The 18,582-nt window shown below is 37.8% G+C and overlaps 1 protein-coding gene and 1 non-coding gene across 2 annotated transcripts in view; one reads left to right on the top strand and one right to left on the bottom strand.

The window, feature by feature from the left end:
- Positions 1-18,582, top strand: part of LOC137091355 (A disintegrin and metalloproteinase with thrombospondin motifs 7) — a 113,749-nt gene that overhangs the window by 35,323 nt on the left and 59,844 nt on the right. Inside the window, exons 9-13 of the mRNA XM_067455724.1 lie at positions 913-1,057; positions 8,973-9,065; positions 9,169-9,314; positions 11,687-11,856; positions 14,951-15,084. Coding sequence (XP_067311825.1) covers positions 913-1,057; positions 8,973-9,065; positions 9,169-9,314; positions 11,687-11,856; positions 14,951-15,084 — 688 coding nt within the window. The remainder of the gene's footprint in view (positions 1-912; positions 1,058-8,972; positions 9,066-9,168; positions 9,315-11,686; positions 11,857-14,950; positions 15,085-18,582) is intronic.
- trnaa-agc (transfer RNA alanine (anticodon AGC)) lies at positions 16,269-16,343 on the bottom strand. The gene has a single exon. It is a non-coding gene; the product is annotated as a tRNA-Ala (tRNA).

Here is an 18,582-nt window from a genome sequence, read left to right on the forward strand (position 1 = left end):
TCAAACAAATGTAATCTGCTTACAGTTATCTGTATCTAATTTTAAATTAGCAGAAAATTTGTAATGTGACCAGTAGATAAAATAACTGATGAAAACATACTATTTTCAGCTTTCCAAACAAAATTTGCACTCCAAAAGCAGCAGTGTTTAACTTTTAATGCTGATAAAGCCTAATAAGCTTGGCATGTCGTTGGAAAAAGTCTTCTATTGTTTATTTTGTTTTTTGTTTTTTTCATTTAATGTATGTTATAAACCAAACTTTTGTGATACTGCAGAGCATACTTAAAGGAAGTGTATGTAAGATTGGGGCCAAAACTGGTACTGCAATCACTGTCCCCTCTCCCCCTCCCCCTGACTCGAGGTTGCCAGATTAGCTGCAGGATCAGCAGGAACGTTTGTAGATCTGCAGCTGTGGTAACTAGACCAGATCTGGCAACTCAGAAACACTACTGACTTTGTGATTGGTCGATAGGTGGAGGGCGGAGCTTCAGGCCAAAACACAACATGTCAACATCCGTTTAGGGCTGCAACTACAACTTTTAAATGACAATATCTTGGCCGGACTACTGTTAGTGTTTACTAGAAGTGTTTGAAATGAACATGATTGCTTAATGTCCAGTGACATATCAGGGTCATTTTATGATTAATTAAAATACATTTCTTACATACAGTTACATACTTAAGCTGCAAATTTCCTCGGAGCGAAGACGGAGCAGTGTTTCTGATATCAGTGAGCGAGGAGCGGGAAATGGTGAACCCGGAGCGGAGTGATTATTGAACGCTTAGAGCGCGGCGGGGAAATTGCTGCCGCTCCACTCCACTCACATACTCTGATTGCAACCTATAAAAGTGCTGAACTGAGAATGAGATTCCTAAAGCGTTTGCGGTGTGTTTTTGTCTTGTTCTCTGCAGTCGAGGCTGGGGCTGGTGTCTGGATGACCCTCCTGTCAGAAACGAGCTGGCGATGCACCCTGCTCCCCCTGGGGTCCTGTACAGCGCTGCTCATCAGTGCAAGCTCCAGTACGGATCCAACTCACTGCTCTGTGACGACGTAGACGTAAGTAGGCCTGTCACGATAACAAATTTTGCTGTCCAAGAAATTGGCCACGAAATTATTGCGATAAACGATAATATTGTCGTTCTGAGACCATTTTCATCTAAAATAATGACAATGGCATAATAATGCAGGTACACCTTTTCAAAGATCAATAAACTTTGATTTCTAAAGACTGTTTAGTCCAAAAACATTAAAAGCAATGGACTCTCAGTCTGTTTACAAAAAATGCATTTGAATAAATATGATTGTGTTTTAGGTGCATATTAGGGGTGGCACGGTTCACAAAATCCACGGTTTGGTTCATATCACGGTTTTTGGGTTTCATTGATTTATTGACTATCGACAGGCCAAGACATGGGCGTAGATTACGCGGGGGACGCGGGGGACGTGTCCCCCTCACTTTTAATAAAATGTATTTTCGTCCCCCGCACTTTTACTGGGTCTCACCGTTCCTAGTCGACCCGCTCCGAGCGGGATTCGAACCGGCGTTACCCTGTGCGGGGGCGGACAAGTTAACAGGGACGCTAACGACAGCCTTCTCTAAACTCGGTTGATAGCGCGCTTCTTGAGGTCAGGGGCAAGTGTATTTACATAGAAACTAATGTGAATACATCAAGATTTAAATTCAGAGACAAAAAATTATCTATGCATGACCTGTAATTTTTTTCCGAATCTTAATATGAGGAGGGCGTTCTCACAGCAAGTCCAAAAGCGGATTCGTAATACCCAGTCACGCTGGAGCTGCAGCTGAAGGAAAACAATCGTTAGTGATGAAACGTGACGACGACAATCAGACGATTGCGACAATATATGCTTTATGTGTGTTTTTCAAGTCATCTCAATGTAGGCTATTTATTGACAATAAAGTATCATATGAATAATGCAGCTTTTTTTAATGTTTAGTATTCTGCTCACCACGGCTGCATTTATGTAATCAAAAATAGTTAAAACTAATATTTTTAAACATTATTACAAATTAAAACCGCCTTTTTTCCTATGTGAATATATAGTAATTTATTCCTGTGATCAAAGCTGAATTTATCATCATTACTCCAGTCTTCAGTGTCACATGATCCTTCACTAATCATTCTCAGATGAGGATTTCATAATCAAGAAACATTTATGATTATTATCTGTGTTGAAAACAGTTCCCAAAATGTTGTGGAAACCATGATAGCCTACATGTTATTTTTCAGGATTCTTTAATGAATAGAAAGTTCAATGGACAGCATTTATTTGCATTTATTAAATAAATTATCTAATTTGTAATATTAAAAATATCACTTGTGATCAATTTAATGCATGTCTGATCAATTAAAAAAGTATTAATTTCTCTCTTTTTTAATTTTACCACAAATGTTTAGAAAATTTAGCATCACCATGAGCAGCACAACTGATAATAATCATAAGTGTGTGTTGATCATCAGATCCTCATATGGGAATGATTAGTGAAGGATCACTGAAGACTGGAGTAATGATGATAAATTCAGCTTTGATCACAGGAATAAATTACATTTTACTATATATTCACATAGAGAACAGATGAGTTACATCAGAATATATATATTTTTTTACATTGCATACAATCAATGGAGTCTTAATGCAGAAGTGTTTGTGGTATATAAACCAATCATAAAATTGGAAACAACAAAAAATAGGTGAATAGGAGAATAATATTATAGATATTAATTATTGGTTATTGTTCAGCAGTGTATTTGATATCTTGCCCAATTAAAAGCAAGAGATGCGATAAATTATATTGGTCCAAAAAAAAAAAAATTGGTATTACGACATTTCTGTCCCCCTCACTTCTGAAAAGATGGCTACGCCCCTGGGCCAAGACGTAAGACTTTTCCTTAAACCCACAAATACCTCCGATTCCCCCTGCAGACAGCCATCAGATGCCAAACTACTGAGGAAAAAGGGTACACAAGGGCTGACGGGTTCTTAAATGATCTGTTTATGCAGTGCAGATGGAGAGAAACATTTTCAACCCAACATCTGCTGGGAACTGTAAAGAAAAGAAGGATATAACGTAACCTAATAAAAATATATGAGAGCTTCTTAAATATCCCTTTCAGTTCTTTGCTTAGGGTAAAAATAAGTTAGAAATACGTGACCAGTGGTTTACTGTTAGCAAACATCTGGCATTGAGAGCGGCATTAAGATGAATATGTTAATATGTGCTGCTCGCGTTCCTCTCAATAACAAATTAAACAAAAAATCGAGCTGCAAACAGCAATTCACAGGGGAAAGTGACATGCAAGCATGGCTGCGAGCTTCACAAAACTGCAACAATGAGGTATTAAGATGGTTTTAGATTATTTTAGTTAAAATGGCTGAAAAATCATTAATACAATCACTTAAATATGATTAACTTGCTTATCAATTTTGACCAATAGGTGGCGCTGTTATCAAAATTATTATGGTGTGGTCAGTGTGAGGTGACAATGACACATAAAAAGTTTGGTGTCAATTTGCCAAAAACATTGCAGTGTTACAGCCTCAGAATCAGTTTGAAAACATGCCAACAAATTTGTTGATGCTTTACTCTAGAACGGTTTAGTCTATCAAAAAGCTTTTAATAGATTTTTTTTTTTTGCCAGCATGGTCTGAGGATGAGCTGAGCCAATTTAGTTGAAAATCAGATCAATCTGATTATTGATCAGATCAATCAGATTCAGGAGTTTGAAAAAGAAAGTTTTCATTTATCATTGGTTTCGGCACGACCCTAGAAATCTATCAAGACCATTAAAATAGGCAAAATTAATTAATAATTCTTTTTTACTTTTCAGTGTAACTTTTGACCACAAATTGGCATTGTCTCAACACTTTTTGAGTACCTTCAGGGCATTGTCCCAGAGACACATACCAATTTTCCTAACAACCCTTATGCGTTCTAAAATACAGCATTTTAGGACAAAATTCAAAATGGCTGACGCCCACAATATCCAATACGGGAAAATTTTGTATCATTCATCTCGGCATGATGCACTGAATCTGTAGGAACAGTTTCATGACTTTTGGAAAATTATTCAGAAGTTTAAGCAATTAGTAATTTTTCTCGTGACCAGTAGTTGGCACTGTGCCAAAATGCTACATACAGCCTCAGGTCATGCTTGGGATGATGTACCAAGTTTGGTCTGAATACGCTAAAGCCTTCCGTAGATATAGCCTTGTGTCCAACTTGATAAGAACGGTTTGGTTTATCAAAAAGCTTTTGATAACTATTTGCCAGCATGGTTTGAAGATGATCTAAAAAATCATCAAAATCGGACAAACCGTCTAGGAGTTCGAAAAAGTATTTTTTGTCTGGAAAATTGACATGACTTAAGATGATGTCATAGGGTACAATCAAATCGTCTTGGAATCAGAGTTGCTTTTTTGTTTTTCAAACCCTTACAGCTTAAAAGTTATTAGCATAAATGTAAGTGTAATTTTGGACAGTTGGTGGTGCTAGAGGGATTGAGTTGGAGACTCCAAATTTGCTTTGGTAAATATTTGGACTGTCCTCTATACATGTGCCAAATTTCACAACTTTTTACCATACAGTTCCATGGGTTGCCATAGACTTCCAGAGCAGAAGAAGAAGAAGCAGAATAATAATAAGAAGAAAACTAACGGATACAATACGTGCCATCGCACCTTCTCTGACAGCGGTGAGAAAACAGTAGTTAAGAAAGCATCAGATCGTATCGATGTGGATGTTTGCACCAGCTCTGCAATTCAGCTCTCTAGGAAAGTCAGTCAGTTTTATTTATATAAAGCACTTTATCCAATAGATTGTCAGAATCTCTTCCAATTATAATTAAAATTCAATTTCTACTATTTCACGAGTTCACACTTACATCAAATTAAATAGAGTAAGATTATGCGTATTTGGCGTGCTGTCCGGGGGAGGGCTCCGGGCTCGGATTTTTGCCCGAACCCAGAGAATCCCCCCCCCGTGGTAAGGATGGTCTAAAGACTGGTCTGTATTAGGTTGGTTTAGTGGAAGTCTGATAAGAGTTTTATTGAATCACAGTGAGGAGATGGGGTGGTGGAGGGATGCTAAGAAACTGTCTACTGAAGGAAGGTAAGGCAGTTGTATATATGCGCTCCACCTGATTATGATGATTGATTAGTTAAGTATGCTCCGCTCGTGTTGGATTAGGTTTAATTTGTCTGGATGTACTCCACCTGGCTTGATTAGGTTAAGTTATCAGACATGCTCCTTTGTTTAATTATCTGTTCGTGCTCCTCTCGAAATTAGTTAATAAAACTTCACGAAGTGTCTCTCCAGTGTGTTGATGCTTTTACTCGTGTCTGATCTCAACAGACTGAACAGAAGAAATGAACCGGAGAATTTTCACGGCGAAGGCAAAGACCTTCTTATTTTACATCACCATCACAGACCAATGGTAATAATAATAATAATAATAATAATAATAATAATATATTTTATTTGTAAAGCCCTTTTCATAGTTAAAAACAATCCCAAAGTGCAAAATGGTAGTTCTAAGGTGTTTACCTGGTTTTGTTCAGGTCGCATAATTCCTGTGCATGACTTTATTTTGTCAATATAACAGAAAAGAAGAAAAATGGTCGCTCACACAACATGGTCACCAGCCGTGCTGGTCTTTTCAACAATGATGTCTGTTGGGATGCTGTTCTGAATTTTATTTTTATTACGAAACTTTCCCATTAAGCAACTAATGTTCTTCCAGATCCATGTGCTGCTTAAAGTTTCTCACTGTTATACTGTGAAGGATACAACAAAAACCTCTATTAGTTCAAGTGTCTTTTAGGGCATAGACCACACACACACTTTTCCATCACAGAGGAAGTCTCAGTTTCTCCTTACATCAGTACCATCTGATTCCCAGCTGTTTTAGTGCGGGGGAAAAACTGATCATTAGTATAGCAGAGCTTATGTCTCAACTAGAAGAACTGTTTAAAATAAAGAGCCCTTTAGCTTGAAATCACAATATTTTTCACCTATAGTAAGCTAGCTGAACAATAAGGGGGAAACCAGCATATCTGGTTTGTGTGGCATCCTGCAGAATTAAAAAACAGGGAAAAGGGCATCAGATTGCAGGGTTGTATGTCAGTCATGTCAAGTCACATCAGGGATGTGCTCCGCTTTCTGCTGCAGCTGTTGGCAGATACTAGGCATCGTTTAATTACTGTCCAAATGTCACAGACACAGCGGAAGAGTTGCCACTCGGGCCTTCGGACACAGATAAAACCAGACTTCAGTTTCCTTATCAGGGCTGTTACCGTTCAAGACATGAAACCAGAGGAAATTGCAGAGGTTTAGAAATGCAATTAATGTTTGTGTTTGGTACACAAGGTTTGCCATTTCGTAAAAGTTTTAAGGAGAACGTTAATGCTTTTACAGCTGTTTACAGCATATAACTCCATGATTTTGGATTTATTATGTACCCTATATACAGATTTATTGTGTACCCTATACACAGATTTATTGTGTACCCTATACACAGATTTATTGTGTACCCTATACACAGATTTATTGTGTACTCTAAATACGGATTTACTGTATACTCTATATACAGAATTACCATATACACTGTATTTGCCTCAATTACAGCAGATGCATTATGTGTTTCCATAAATTTTTAGTGTGACATTTTAAGTGTCAGCGGTGTGAGATATATTCATATATTAAAAAGAGCATTCAAAATGCAATTTATACAGCCAGTAGCCGCGTTTCCATTACCCTTCAAATTGCGCAAATTGAAATTGCGAATTGAAAATACACCCAATGGAAACGCGACAATTTCGCAAAAACTCCCATATATCGCAAAAAAGTTTTTACGCTCTCATGAGGTGGTTTTTCAGGCAATTCGAAAAAGGACATTTTCGCAAAACTGCAATGGAAACGTTTTTTTCGCATTTGCATGTCACCTGTTGCGGTGACGCATTGCTGCAACATAGGGCCTATATATTATATTTCACACTCAATTGTGTCGTAATAACAAGATAATGTAGTTAAAAGGACATATATTTTCTCCTAAAAAGGACTACAAGCTATATATACTGTAATTAAGACATATATTCAAGAAATGTATTAAAACAGAAAGAGCCAGCCTGTATTTTCAGCCTTACTCAAAGGCAGAGGAAACAGGCCAGTTACGCACGTCAATCCATTCCAGACGATCTTAGTTTGCTTCTTATCTAATAAACAGGCAATTCATTGATGAAACATCGATCAAAATAAAAATACAATTTATACAAAACTAAATATATTTTTTAAGAAAGACTTTCTAGAAAATAAAACTCGAAGTGATCAAAATCATGTGACTCCCCAGGTCTCAAACGATTCTTGCGCATGCTGCTCACTTTTCATAATCAACATATAAATTAAAATAATAATATTACAGGCTAATGTTTAGTCCTAAACGTAGCCTATTTAGTTTCGTAGTTAGGCTATATTTTCTTTAACCCACGGCCGATAAAAGCGCCGACGTTCTCATTTTTTCCTTCTTCCTTTAAGAGAGATGAAACAATTTACAATACTCTTGTCATTTTTATCTATACAGATAATTTCATGACATAATTATAAACTATAAACTGTCTATTTTTATTTGTGGACTCAGGGAACTAATTATTTTGCATGCACTCACTCCAAACGCTGTCTCCATTTCAAAAAAATTATTTTGTTTATTAAATGCCATTTTTTTTCTTTTCCAAAGCATTTCTAAATTCAGTTAAAATGCCCATCAAACGAAATATCTAGCCAAAATAACGAAAGTGGTAAAAATAAAAAATAAAAAAAACATTTGAGTTAACATGCAAATTCAAACATTTCACTCTACTCTATATGCGTCAACCTGGCGCGCGTAAAAGTCAATCATTCTTTACAGATGATGGTTCGGTTTAGAGAGAAGACGAGACGGAGTTCTTTATTAAACTCATAAAAGACAATATAGGATTACAGTAATACTGGATTCTAAACACAGAAATGCTACATTATCATGAAGACCTTGAAGCAGATCTGACACACACACACCTCATATCCGTGCCGCTTAAGTAAACTAAGGGGCTTTTCGTGCCATTAATTCTTAGATAACACACACGTCTCCTTCTAATAAAAATAATGGCTAGTGTGATGGATGGGATATACAAACCTACCAAGTGCCATCATTTTGGAATGACCTATCGCGAGAGGAAAGTAATATGTTTTAGTCGCATAACTGCAGCTATGGAAACGCTGTCATTTCGCAACAGTTTTTTAATCGACATTTAAGAAATATCGCAAAAGTTTTTCGCAACTCTGTAATGGAAACGCAGCTAGTGACATCTTCAATATGTATGTTTTGGACAGAATTTAAAATTAAAATAAAAATGGTTAAAAGTCTTATTTATAATAACTTTTGTCTTTCAAATACATTTCCTCAAAAGTCAAAGTGAGTAAATCTGGAGTAATTTTAACAAAAGATGAAATTTCCCAAAAACTCTCCTCAGGATTCACACTCAGGATTGATAGTTAACACTAAATATTGGAAAATTTGCACTTTTACGACAGGGCAAAGTCAGATCACATGCCAAATAGTATAACTCTCTAAATTCATGATGCTTATAAAAAATATTCAATCTTTGTTTTGAAATCGGCCCATCACTATATAAGTCGTTATTTTGTTTTTTTTGCACACAAAAACTATTCTGGCCTCTTCATAAATGATTGTAGAGCCGCTGTAGTGAGATGGGCTTTGTAACGACGTCTTTAGTGCCTTTATGGATCTTGAGAGAGGAAATGACATTGGTGTCAATGAAGGCCTTTCTGAGCCATCGGATTTCAACACTAATATCTTCATCTGTGTCTGACGGGTGTCCAACCACATTAGGGAGAGGAATTAATGACAGAATTATTATTTTTGGGTGAACTAACCCTTTAAATGATTGTACCCTTCAGAATATCTGCAGCACCCTGTGGTGCACAGTGGGCTCGACCTGCCACTCCAGGCTGGATGGTGCTGTGGATGGGACCAAGTGTGGTGAGGGCAAGGCAAGCCAGGCTTTCTGTGGGCTTTTCATTTCCCTGCATGCAGTTCGCCAGGTAGTTCCATGTTCTCTGACTAACTGAAAGTCTTGGATGTTTGTTTTGTCAGTGGTGTTTTGATGGGGAGTGTGTGGAGACGGGCTTCCAGCCTGAGAGCATGAATGGAGGCTGGGCTTCGTGGAGCCAGTGGTCCGACTGCACCAGGACTTGCGGTGCGGGCGTTCAGAATGCCCAGAGGGACTGTGTCAACCCAGTGTGAGTTTCCAAAAATCACACACACACACACACACACACACACACACACACACACACACACACACACACACACACACACACACACACACACACACACACACACACACACACACACACACACACACACATAATTTGCACTCACTCGCTTTACTCTGATAAACCACTCACCATGGGAGTAGCTATTTTTATCATAGATTGTATGGGAAAAGGCTAGCATGTTTATGGTTGGCAAGGAAATGATTGCTCTTATTTCTCATCAGCATGTCAGCAGAATGTTAGAGTGTGTTTTTTGTGTAGCAATCTTTATGATGCAAAATAAATGAATCTTAATGCAAATTAATGTAAACCCTAAACATAACCTTATAGTAAGAATATGTAGTTAGTTACTTAATATTACTCAGTACTTAAATGTATAAGTGTAACAAAAACGACTTAAAATAAAGTTTATCTGTTTATTTTAATGTGTCTACTACAGTCTAATTGTACATTTAAGTACTGAGTAATAATAATTAACTACTATAGGGTAAGGATTAGGTTTAGTTCCTTGTAAATATGCATAATTTTTAGTTACTATAGTATGAATGACACTAAAATAAAGTGGGTTACACTATATTTTAAGGTGACATAGTTACATTGTTTTTACTCAAATAAGTACTGAGTAATGTTAATTACCTACATGTACTTAATATAGGGTTACGGTTAGGGTTTGTGATTACACTTTATTTTAAGGTGTCCATGTTACAATGCAACTATACATTTAAATACTGAGTAATATTAATTTACCACATGTACTTACTAAAGGGTTGGGAATAGGTTTGGTTTAGGGTTAGTTTCATGTAATTATGCATAATTTATAGAAATTACCATAGTAATTACATGTGTAAAAAGGAGACTGTAAAATAAAGTGTTACCGGGCTTGGGTTAGGATTAGTTACTTGTAATCATGCTTAATTTACTGTTATTACTATAGTAAATACATTTAGTAACATGTAACATCTTAAAATAAAGTGTTACTATAAAATTTCACCAAATAAAGTGTAACCTATGTCTTATCCACAGTTATAATACATCATAATACTATGTTATGCCTTTAAAAAGTATAATGCATTAAAACACATGACAAACAACCAATGTCAGATGTAACGAGCAATCTGCCAATATATAATGTATTTTTATATACATTATAAAAACCTTTATAATGCATTATACATAAAGGCTTTAAGTAAAAGTATTTAATATATACAGAATATATGTATCATGTATAACCTCAGTCATCCTCAATGGCCTTCATGTGTCTCTGTGGTTCTGACAGATTATTAAATGGTGAGAAATTGTGCATGCATACAGTATTGGAGAGCCTCGCTAGACCAATAAAAAGTCATGTCTCTGGTCCACATGTTCAGAGTTTGTGAAGTGTAACCATTTCAATGTATTTGGTTTGGCGTGTGTTTCTTCATCCTGGAAGATGATTTGCACCCCAAGCAAGTTTTGGAACATGGAAATGGTTATAGAAACAGGTTGTGGCCCATTTATGGATGCATCTCTAAGATGTTGTAATTGATGAAAAGCATGTGCAACATCTGCATCAAATTTCTGAAGAGTTTTTCAAGCATGTGGGAAAAAGATATACTACTTCCTTGTACTTATAACAGCAAATATCTTCCATTAAAAAGAAAAAACTTGACAATTAAGTGATGCTAAAATACTTCTGCATAGACAACTATGAGAAAGCTGTACGTTGTTTGTTTGAGTCACCTAACATGCCACTTTCTGGTTTAACTAATGGTGTAAGTTACATGTTTACCTGATCAATAATAGATTAGGGTGGGCAGACGATTCCTGGGATTATTATTGGGATACCTGTTTGGACACATTCATTAATGATGCTTGCTGGATGCATGATGGTGGGCTCTTTTGACTCTCCAATCAAATCATTGATCATATCAAGTCCAAGTCAAATATTACGACACCAAAACTAACATCAATCCTCACTGGTTCCTGCATGTCATGTGACTTAAGCATCAATGAGCTTGTGGATCTCATTGACTTGCATTGTATGCATAAAAATAGCTCAAATATTTTTCAAATATTCCTCATCTTTTCACAGAGGAAAAAAAACAATTCCTTTAAAATCCACTTTTAACATCCTTGCAACCACCCAGAACACCCTTGCATCATGCCAGACAGTTTTGCACAAGATCCACAGAAAAAAAAATGCTTTTAATTGCATTTAGAGCCAATAGCTGGTTTGATCAAATTTCTTTTTATACCCAGTGCAAGCTTTTTGACTTGCCTATATAGGTCTTTTTAGTGTATTTCTACAAATAACAAGTTGTAATAATTCTGACGTTTTGAATTTTTCTTTTTTTTAGACCCAAGTATGGCGGTAAATACTGTCTGGGAGAGCGCCGCAGATATCGGACCTGTAACCTTGACCCCTGCCCTGTGGACCAGCCCAGCTTCAGATTCATCCAATGCAGCCGCTTTAACACCGTCCCTTATAAGGGGAAGCTTTATAAATGGATAAATGTGAATAACAGAGGTGCGCATTATGGCACTACATTGATTTAGATTCAAACACCCACACAATCTCTTTCCTAAATGATAATGATTCACCTGTGTGTATTAAACCTTTGACAAAATCACACTGATTCAGATCTGCGTTGGCACTGCCGATGAGCCAGAGAGAGCAGTTGTCATGTATGGATATGAAACAGCTTCACAAACAGTCTTTTCAATATCGACATTATACGGGCCAGATTTACTAACAGCTTGTGCCAGCACAAACCCTCTTTTGCCGTTAAAAAACTACCGTCAGTATTTACTAAAGACACACAGTGATGAATTAGCGCTGAAAAGGCGTGGACCGTTGCCTGACAAGTCAGACCCACATCAAGATGTTTGGTCTGGAAACTCACCATAGACAGCTCAATCCGAGGGGCGGATAAACGGTTGTCTTTCAAACTCCCTCTGCACGCGATAGGATAGCGATACACCAACCAGAGCAACGAAGGTGAAGCGGAGCTCGTTGACAGATTAAACATTCGCCGTATCCGGTCGGCTAAACTCCGAACACATCTTCCTTTTTAAAGAATGACTTCAGTGCCGTTCTTTGTTCTTTTCTCAGAGAAAAACGTAACTCCACGTCTTCCAGAGTGGCGGTCAAAGCTGATTCGAAAGACCGCCGTTCGCCAGCTTCTGTGTTTACTAAAAGCATGCAAGCGCAATTTTGGCGTCATTATGTGAAGCCCCGCCCACCGACTCTAAACACGATGTGATTGGCCCAACCAGAGTTTGGCATTTACAGCTCAGAACTGTATTGAGAGTTGCTAGATGACACTCGCGGCTGATTAGATTTGCTGCCGCTAGGGTGCCTCTAGATTTCTAGGCTACATGGACCGTGGACAGAGTTATTTTTGCGGGTGACCCTTATTGCATATTCATTTGTAGGAGTTTCCCTTTCAGGCGTAAAATTCATGGGAGTATTTAAATGAATCAAAGGTGATTTAGTACGTTTTTTCAATTTACTGGTGTTTTGCGCTATTATTGACCGCCCAAAAGAAGCATCTTAAACCAGACTCTAACTGGTAGATTGCGTTGGTCATTATGGAAATTATCCGGCTGCTCCTATGTTCATTTATTTGCACGTCGTCAGTAGATGACACACAGAACTGTCCACTCCCATCTGCGCTTTTATGGAATTGCATGCTCACGCTAATTTTAACTGTTTAGTAAATCTGACCCTAAAAGTTTATAGTTCGGATGTAAACACTGATGTCTACAGAAGAAGAAGTCACCTTTTGAAATGAACATGTCACTTCAAATAACGATTGTATCAATTACATAGCTGCGACAACAGTCTGTTAAAAAATGTATTTTTCATTGAATCATTCATTCAAGATATTCGTTTAAAAACGCTGATTCATCCAGTAATGAAACGAGTGAGTCATTGAATCATTCATTCAAGATATTGGTTCAAAAACGCTGATTCATTCAGTAATAACACGAGTGAGTCATTGAATCGTTCATTCAGGATATTCGTTCAAAAACGCTGATTCTTCCAGTAATGAAACGAGTGATTCATTGAATCATTCATTCAAGATATTGGTTCAAAAACGCTGATTCATCCAGTAATGAAACGAGTGAGTCATTGAATCGTCCATTCAGGATATTCGTTCAAAAACGCTGATTCTTCCAGTAATGAAACGAGTGAGTCATTGAATCATTCATTCAAGATATTCGTTCAAAAACGCTGATTCATCCAGTAATGAAACGAGTGAGTCATTGAATCATTCATTCAAGATATTGGTTCAAAAACGCTAATTCATCCAGTAATAACACGAGTGAGTCATTGAATCATTCATTCAAGATATTCGTTCAAAAACGCTGATTCATCCAGTAATGAAACGAGTGAGTCATTGAATCATTCATTCAAGATATTGGTTCAAAAACGCTGATTCATTCAGTAATAACACGAGTGAGTCATTGAATCGTCCATTCAGGATATTCGTTCAAAAACGCTGATTCTTCCAGTAATGAAACGAGTGAGTCATTGAATCATTCATTCAAGATATTGGTTCAAAAACGCTAATTCATCCAGTAATAACACGAGTGGCTCATTGAATCATTCATTCAAGATATTCGTTCAAAAACGCTAATTCATTGTAATTAAAGGGTCCATAACACACAGTTTCTGCAGTCTCATGTTAATCTTGAGTATCTATAGAGTTGTGTTTATCCTTCATATCTCCCAAGTCTTTAGTTTTTTCATAATATTTATAAAAAACAGATACGCTGTACCAACTCTTTCCGAAAACAGCAAAGTTTGTGGAAGCGTACAGTGGGCGGAGCTAAAGAATCTTGAGCACACACACACACACTCCTTGAATAACTTTATATTGGTGTTGTTCACATTATGCGTCGATTGCCGACAAAACATACACACACATTTGATGTCGTTTCACTCACGCCTGCGGTTTTACACTCATAACCAGGAACAAACACGCACGCTTGCAGAACTCCGGAAACACAAACTGCATCCACTGTTCCCTTAACTCTGGGTTATTTGGGAAGTTGAACAAGGTGATCTTTCCCTCACACCAGAAACACACTTCTAAAGGTCTAAACACAAAATGCCAGCAATGGGCGTGCTCTTGCTGTCGCTCTTGTTGGTGTGTGTGTGTGTGTGTGCGCGCGCGCGCTCATCCGGGAGAAGTGCCCATACAAGGAATTCTGCCCTTCATGATGTCATACAGGGCCATACTTAGGAAAAAAACTTTCCGAAACTTGTTTGAATCCTGAAGGACTGTATTTGGCGCAGAAATACTCCTTCACACGTCCAACAATTTTTTTTAAATTTTGGCCATTTTTATCATGAGAAACAACTCTTAAACAGTTTAAAGTCAGAATGCATGAAAAAAACATCAGAACCTCTAGTAAAGTACATGTTGTTTTGTTTAGTTGTCTGTTCGCAATCGCAATCTCTGTTTGAAAATAAAACAATCTTGATTCTCAATGTATGCCGAATCGTGCTACTTTGTCACTTCATATGCTGCTCTCTGAATGTGTTTGGGCGAGAATGAGAGATTTTGTGTCGCGGCACTCGTTACAGAAAGGCTATGTTTGTGTCATCGCAGTTAATCCGTGCGAGCTGCACTGTAGACCCGTGAATGAGAACTTCTCGGAGAGGATGCTAGACACCGTCGTGGATGGAACGCAGTGCTATGAGGGCAGTCAGAGCCGCGACATCTGCGTCAACGGCATTTGCAAGGTTGGTAATGGCTTTGACCTCTTTGCTCGGTCTCAGACTGTCCTTGTAAATTTCTACTTGTCATTTTCTTTGCAAGCCATTGACAGTCTGTCAGCTTGAGTGCCAGTCCACTGTGAAATTATACCACAAGAGCCACAGAAAAAATATCTGAACGAGTACTTGTACGACCCCAAGCTAAAATTCGTGTATGGTATTGCTGAATGCAGAAGAGGAAGCTTTTTTGTTACAGTAAACAAAACAAACTTTTTTTTATTACAGGTTTTTTTGTTTAGTAAAAAGCTTTTACTAAAAATACATAGTTGAATACATATGTTCATAAACATATGTTTCACTGAGCCAACCATAACCTTATTATACTTCTAGAGAGAGTACAATTGTGGAAGATAATCTCTTCAAGAAAGCAATTTCCCTTACAATTATATTTTGCTACTGTTTCTTGGCTTACACTGGCCAAATAAAGAGTTTGTCACACAGCTAGAACTAGATAGTTTCCGGTGTTGCGTGGCAACGTCTTACTAGCTGACTTTCAATGAAATTCCATTGCAATAAGTGAATGTGGAATTATATGAAAGAAGTGAATCAAAAGCACAAAACCCTTTGCCATTGACAGCGGCCATTATATATACTTTGCTGTGGTAATTATATAGATTCAACAGACCTCCGAACGTTGGGAAGCCCATTCATGTGAATGGAACTTTCTGCAGCCCTCTGAAGAGCCGTAATAAGCTATAAGAACATGCTGTAATTATCATTTCAAATGGCAAAACTACCCAAGAAGTCCTCGCTGCAGCCTGTAGCAAGATGACGTACTGGATCAGATCCAACGCGTGCTGGACGCGCATGCCCGGTGGTTTCATTCACAATTCGATGACGTCATATACGCATGCGCAGAAGAGTTTTGGGGACATTGAATGCACAGGAGAGTTTTGCTGGATAGATAAATACTCAAACCGCTCGCGCAAAAATAACGATTAATAACATGCTCACGCCATCAGGACACACGTTTTGCATTTTCCCTTGAATGTGTAGGCTACTGGTATTTTAAAGTTCTTTACAGATCGTGTTGCATTGAGGATTAAAATTACATTTACATTTACATTTACATTTATGCATTTGGCAGACGCCTTTATCCAAAGCGACTTACATTGTATTCAAGGTACACATTTTACATTATTGACAATTCTTGCTTTCCCTGGGAATCGAACCCATGACCTTGGCGTTGCTAGCGCCACGCTCTACTGGTTGAGCTACAGGAAAGCTTTTACAGAGCCACAATTACAGAGACAATTAGGCATTTTTCCTTCCACTCAACAGCAAGTATGATCAGAATATATAAAAATTAACTGTTTTGCATGCATGTACAGCGAAACTAGGATAATTTAAGCATCACATTTATGAAAAGATGATTTATTAATCAATAATTACTTAATACTATTTATCAGTACTACAACTACACAGTTTAGAACATCATCTATATACAATAATGATCATACATTAAGACTAGCACATACGCATGATAAATTAACTCAGAAATCTGTATGAATGACATCGCCATAACGATCCACCATCCAGTACGTATTGGATCTGATCCAGCAACGTCATCGTGCTACAGGCTTCAGCGAGGGGTGTCTCAAACTACCAGGCTCAAACCATCTTTGCTTCTGTAATGCCAAAATTAAAAGTAGACTATTTGTCTTTGAATGTCTATGTCCGTCGGCGTGTCTTCAAATGCAGGCATAGCCCTTTTTGTCATATAAACACATTTTGCAAATAGCCAGTAGTGTAATGTTTTAAAAGTGAAAAATGTCACTGTTCACAGTTCTTGTGGTGCTTCTGTCTCCTCTTCAGATTCAGGGTCATATATATATACCGGTATATATAGCCTGACGTGGTCATACTCAATTCTAGTCAGAATATGAGTCTGATGCTCCATTGGGCTGTGATTATGGGGCGTGTTTCAACCCAACCAGGAAAGACATCAATTGGACAGACCAACAACCAATCAGAGCAACGGAGCGACGCATTGTCAAATGTCAACAGACCTCAACTGCACTGTGTTGCCAAGTTTGCGTTTTTTTCTCCCGTGGGTTGTTTTCTATGTCCGCCCGTTGAAGCGACTATTATGTGATATATAGACCCATGAGTGCGATTTTTAGCAGCAACCTTGCGAAAATAACACACATTTTACCCCCCAAATGCCATTTTTTTCCCTGGAGAACCCCCGAGAAGCTATTGTTTAGGGCTAGTAGTTGGTGGGTTTTGTTGGAAAAACTTGGCAACCCAGTCTGCACACCCGCTGAAATCAGGCTGGAATACACGATCTTTGCCGGTGTTGTAAAAAAATAAATTATTTAATGATACACAGAGTACTTACCCAACATGATCATCATTTCTGAGAGAAATTGTGACGGTGAATGCATACAAACAAGCTCTCCGTTTAGGATTCGAACAAGTATAACCCAAGCCCCTTTGATGACGTGATGATTACGTTACTGTTGATCATCTGTCCATCATCGTCTAAAGCCCGCCTTGATGATTTCATTGGTCCGAACAATTTCTGTTCGGGGATAATTACTCCTCTATGGAGCAAGGCCAGACCAAACTGCCCATCCTAAAAATGTTGTGGGCGTGGCTAAGTTCGGCTGGCATCCAGGCTAATATATATATATATATATATATACCTGAAAAAGCCATTTCTGCAGCGATTCCAGACAAAAGTATGCAAGTTCCTCTACTTGTTGTGCTGGGTAAAGGATGCTGATAGCCAGGCTGTCATTGGCTAGCTCTTAGCCAATTAGAGTCAAGCAGCATAGCTTTGTTGAATATTCATGAGAATTGGTGCAAATCGAGCTGAGTCTTCCTGCAGGCTTTCTATACCACGCTAGAATGGCTTGAAACAAGGTAGCCAAGGCATTTTTTCCACAAAAATTGTTACAGAGTCCATGCAGAACTTCAGATATTACCACAAAAGTAATGAAATGCGTGTGGCAGGGCACCTTTAAAACTATGTCATTGGGAAGTAGATTATTTGTCAATACCTTCTCTCTCCTCTCTCATCTCCATCACTCTTTCTTTTTCTCTCAGTCTCCTAATCTCTTCCCCTGCTAAAGCTTAGCTTTTTTATTTTACTGAGCGCTACTAATTGTATTAAGTCACAATACAGTATATGTACAGATTCATTATTAGTCTTATGTCTAATCTACGGTGGCCCAGTAGTGCTCAACAGCGAAATTTAAAAAGTAGACATAAGTTCACAAAACAACTAAATCAAGCCACAATTGATTAGTTACATTTGCAACCATCCACAATGAATCGTTAAAAGATTGCAATCTCATTCAGATCTGTGAGCAGCTGTTGATACTATGACACTGATGTCTACAATAGCAAAATAGAGCAAATCAACTTTTGAAAGTAATTATGCCTCAAAAATAAAGATAAAACGATTGTATCAATTATATTGTTACACCAGTAGGTGGCGACACATGGCTGTTAAAAAAT

This window comes from Pseudorasbora parva, chromosome 1 (assembly GCF_024679245.1).
Source record: "Pseudorasbora parva isolate DD20220531a chromosome 1, ASM2467924v1, whole genome shotgun sequence".
Taxonomy (NCBI): domain Eukaryota; kingdom Metazoa; phylum Chordata; class Actinopteri; order Cypriniformes; family Gobionidae; genus Pseudorasbora; species Pseudorasbora parva.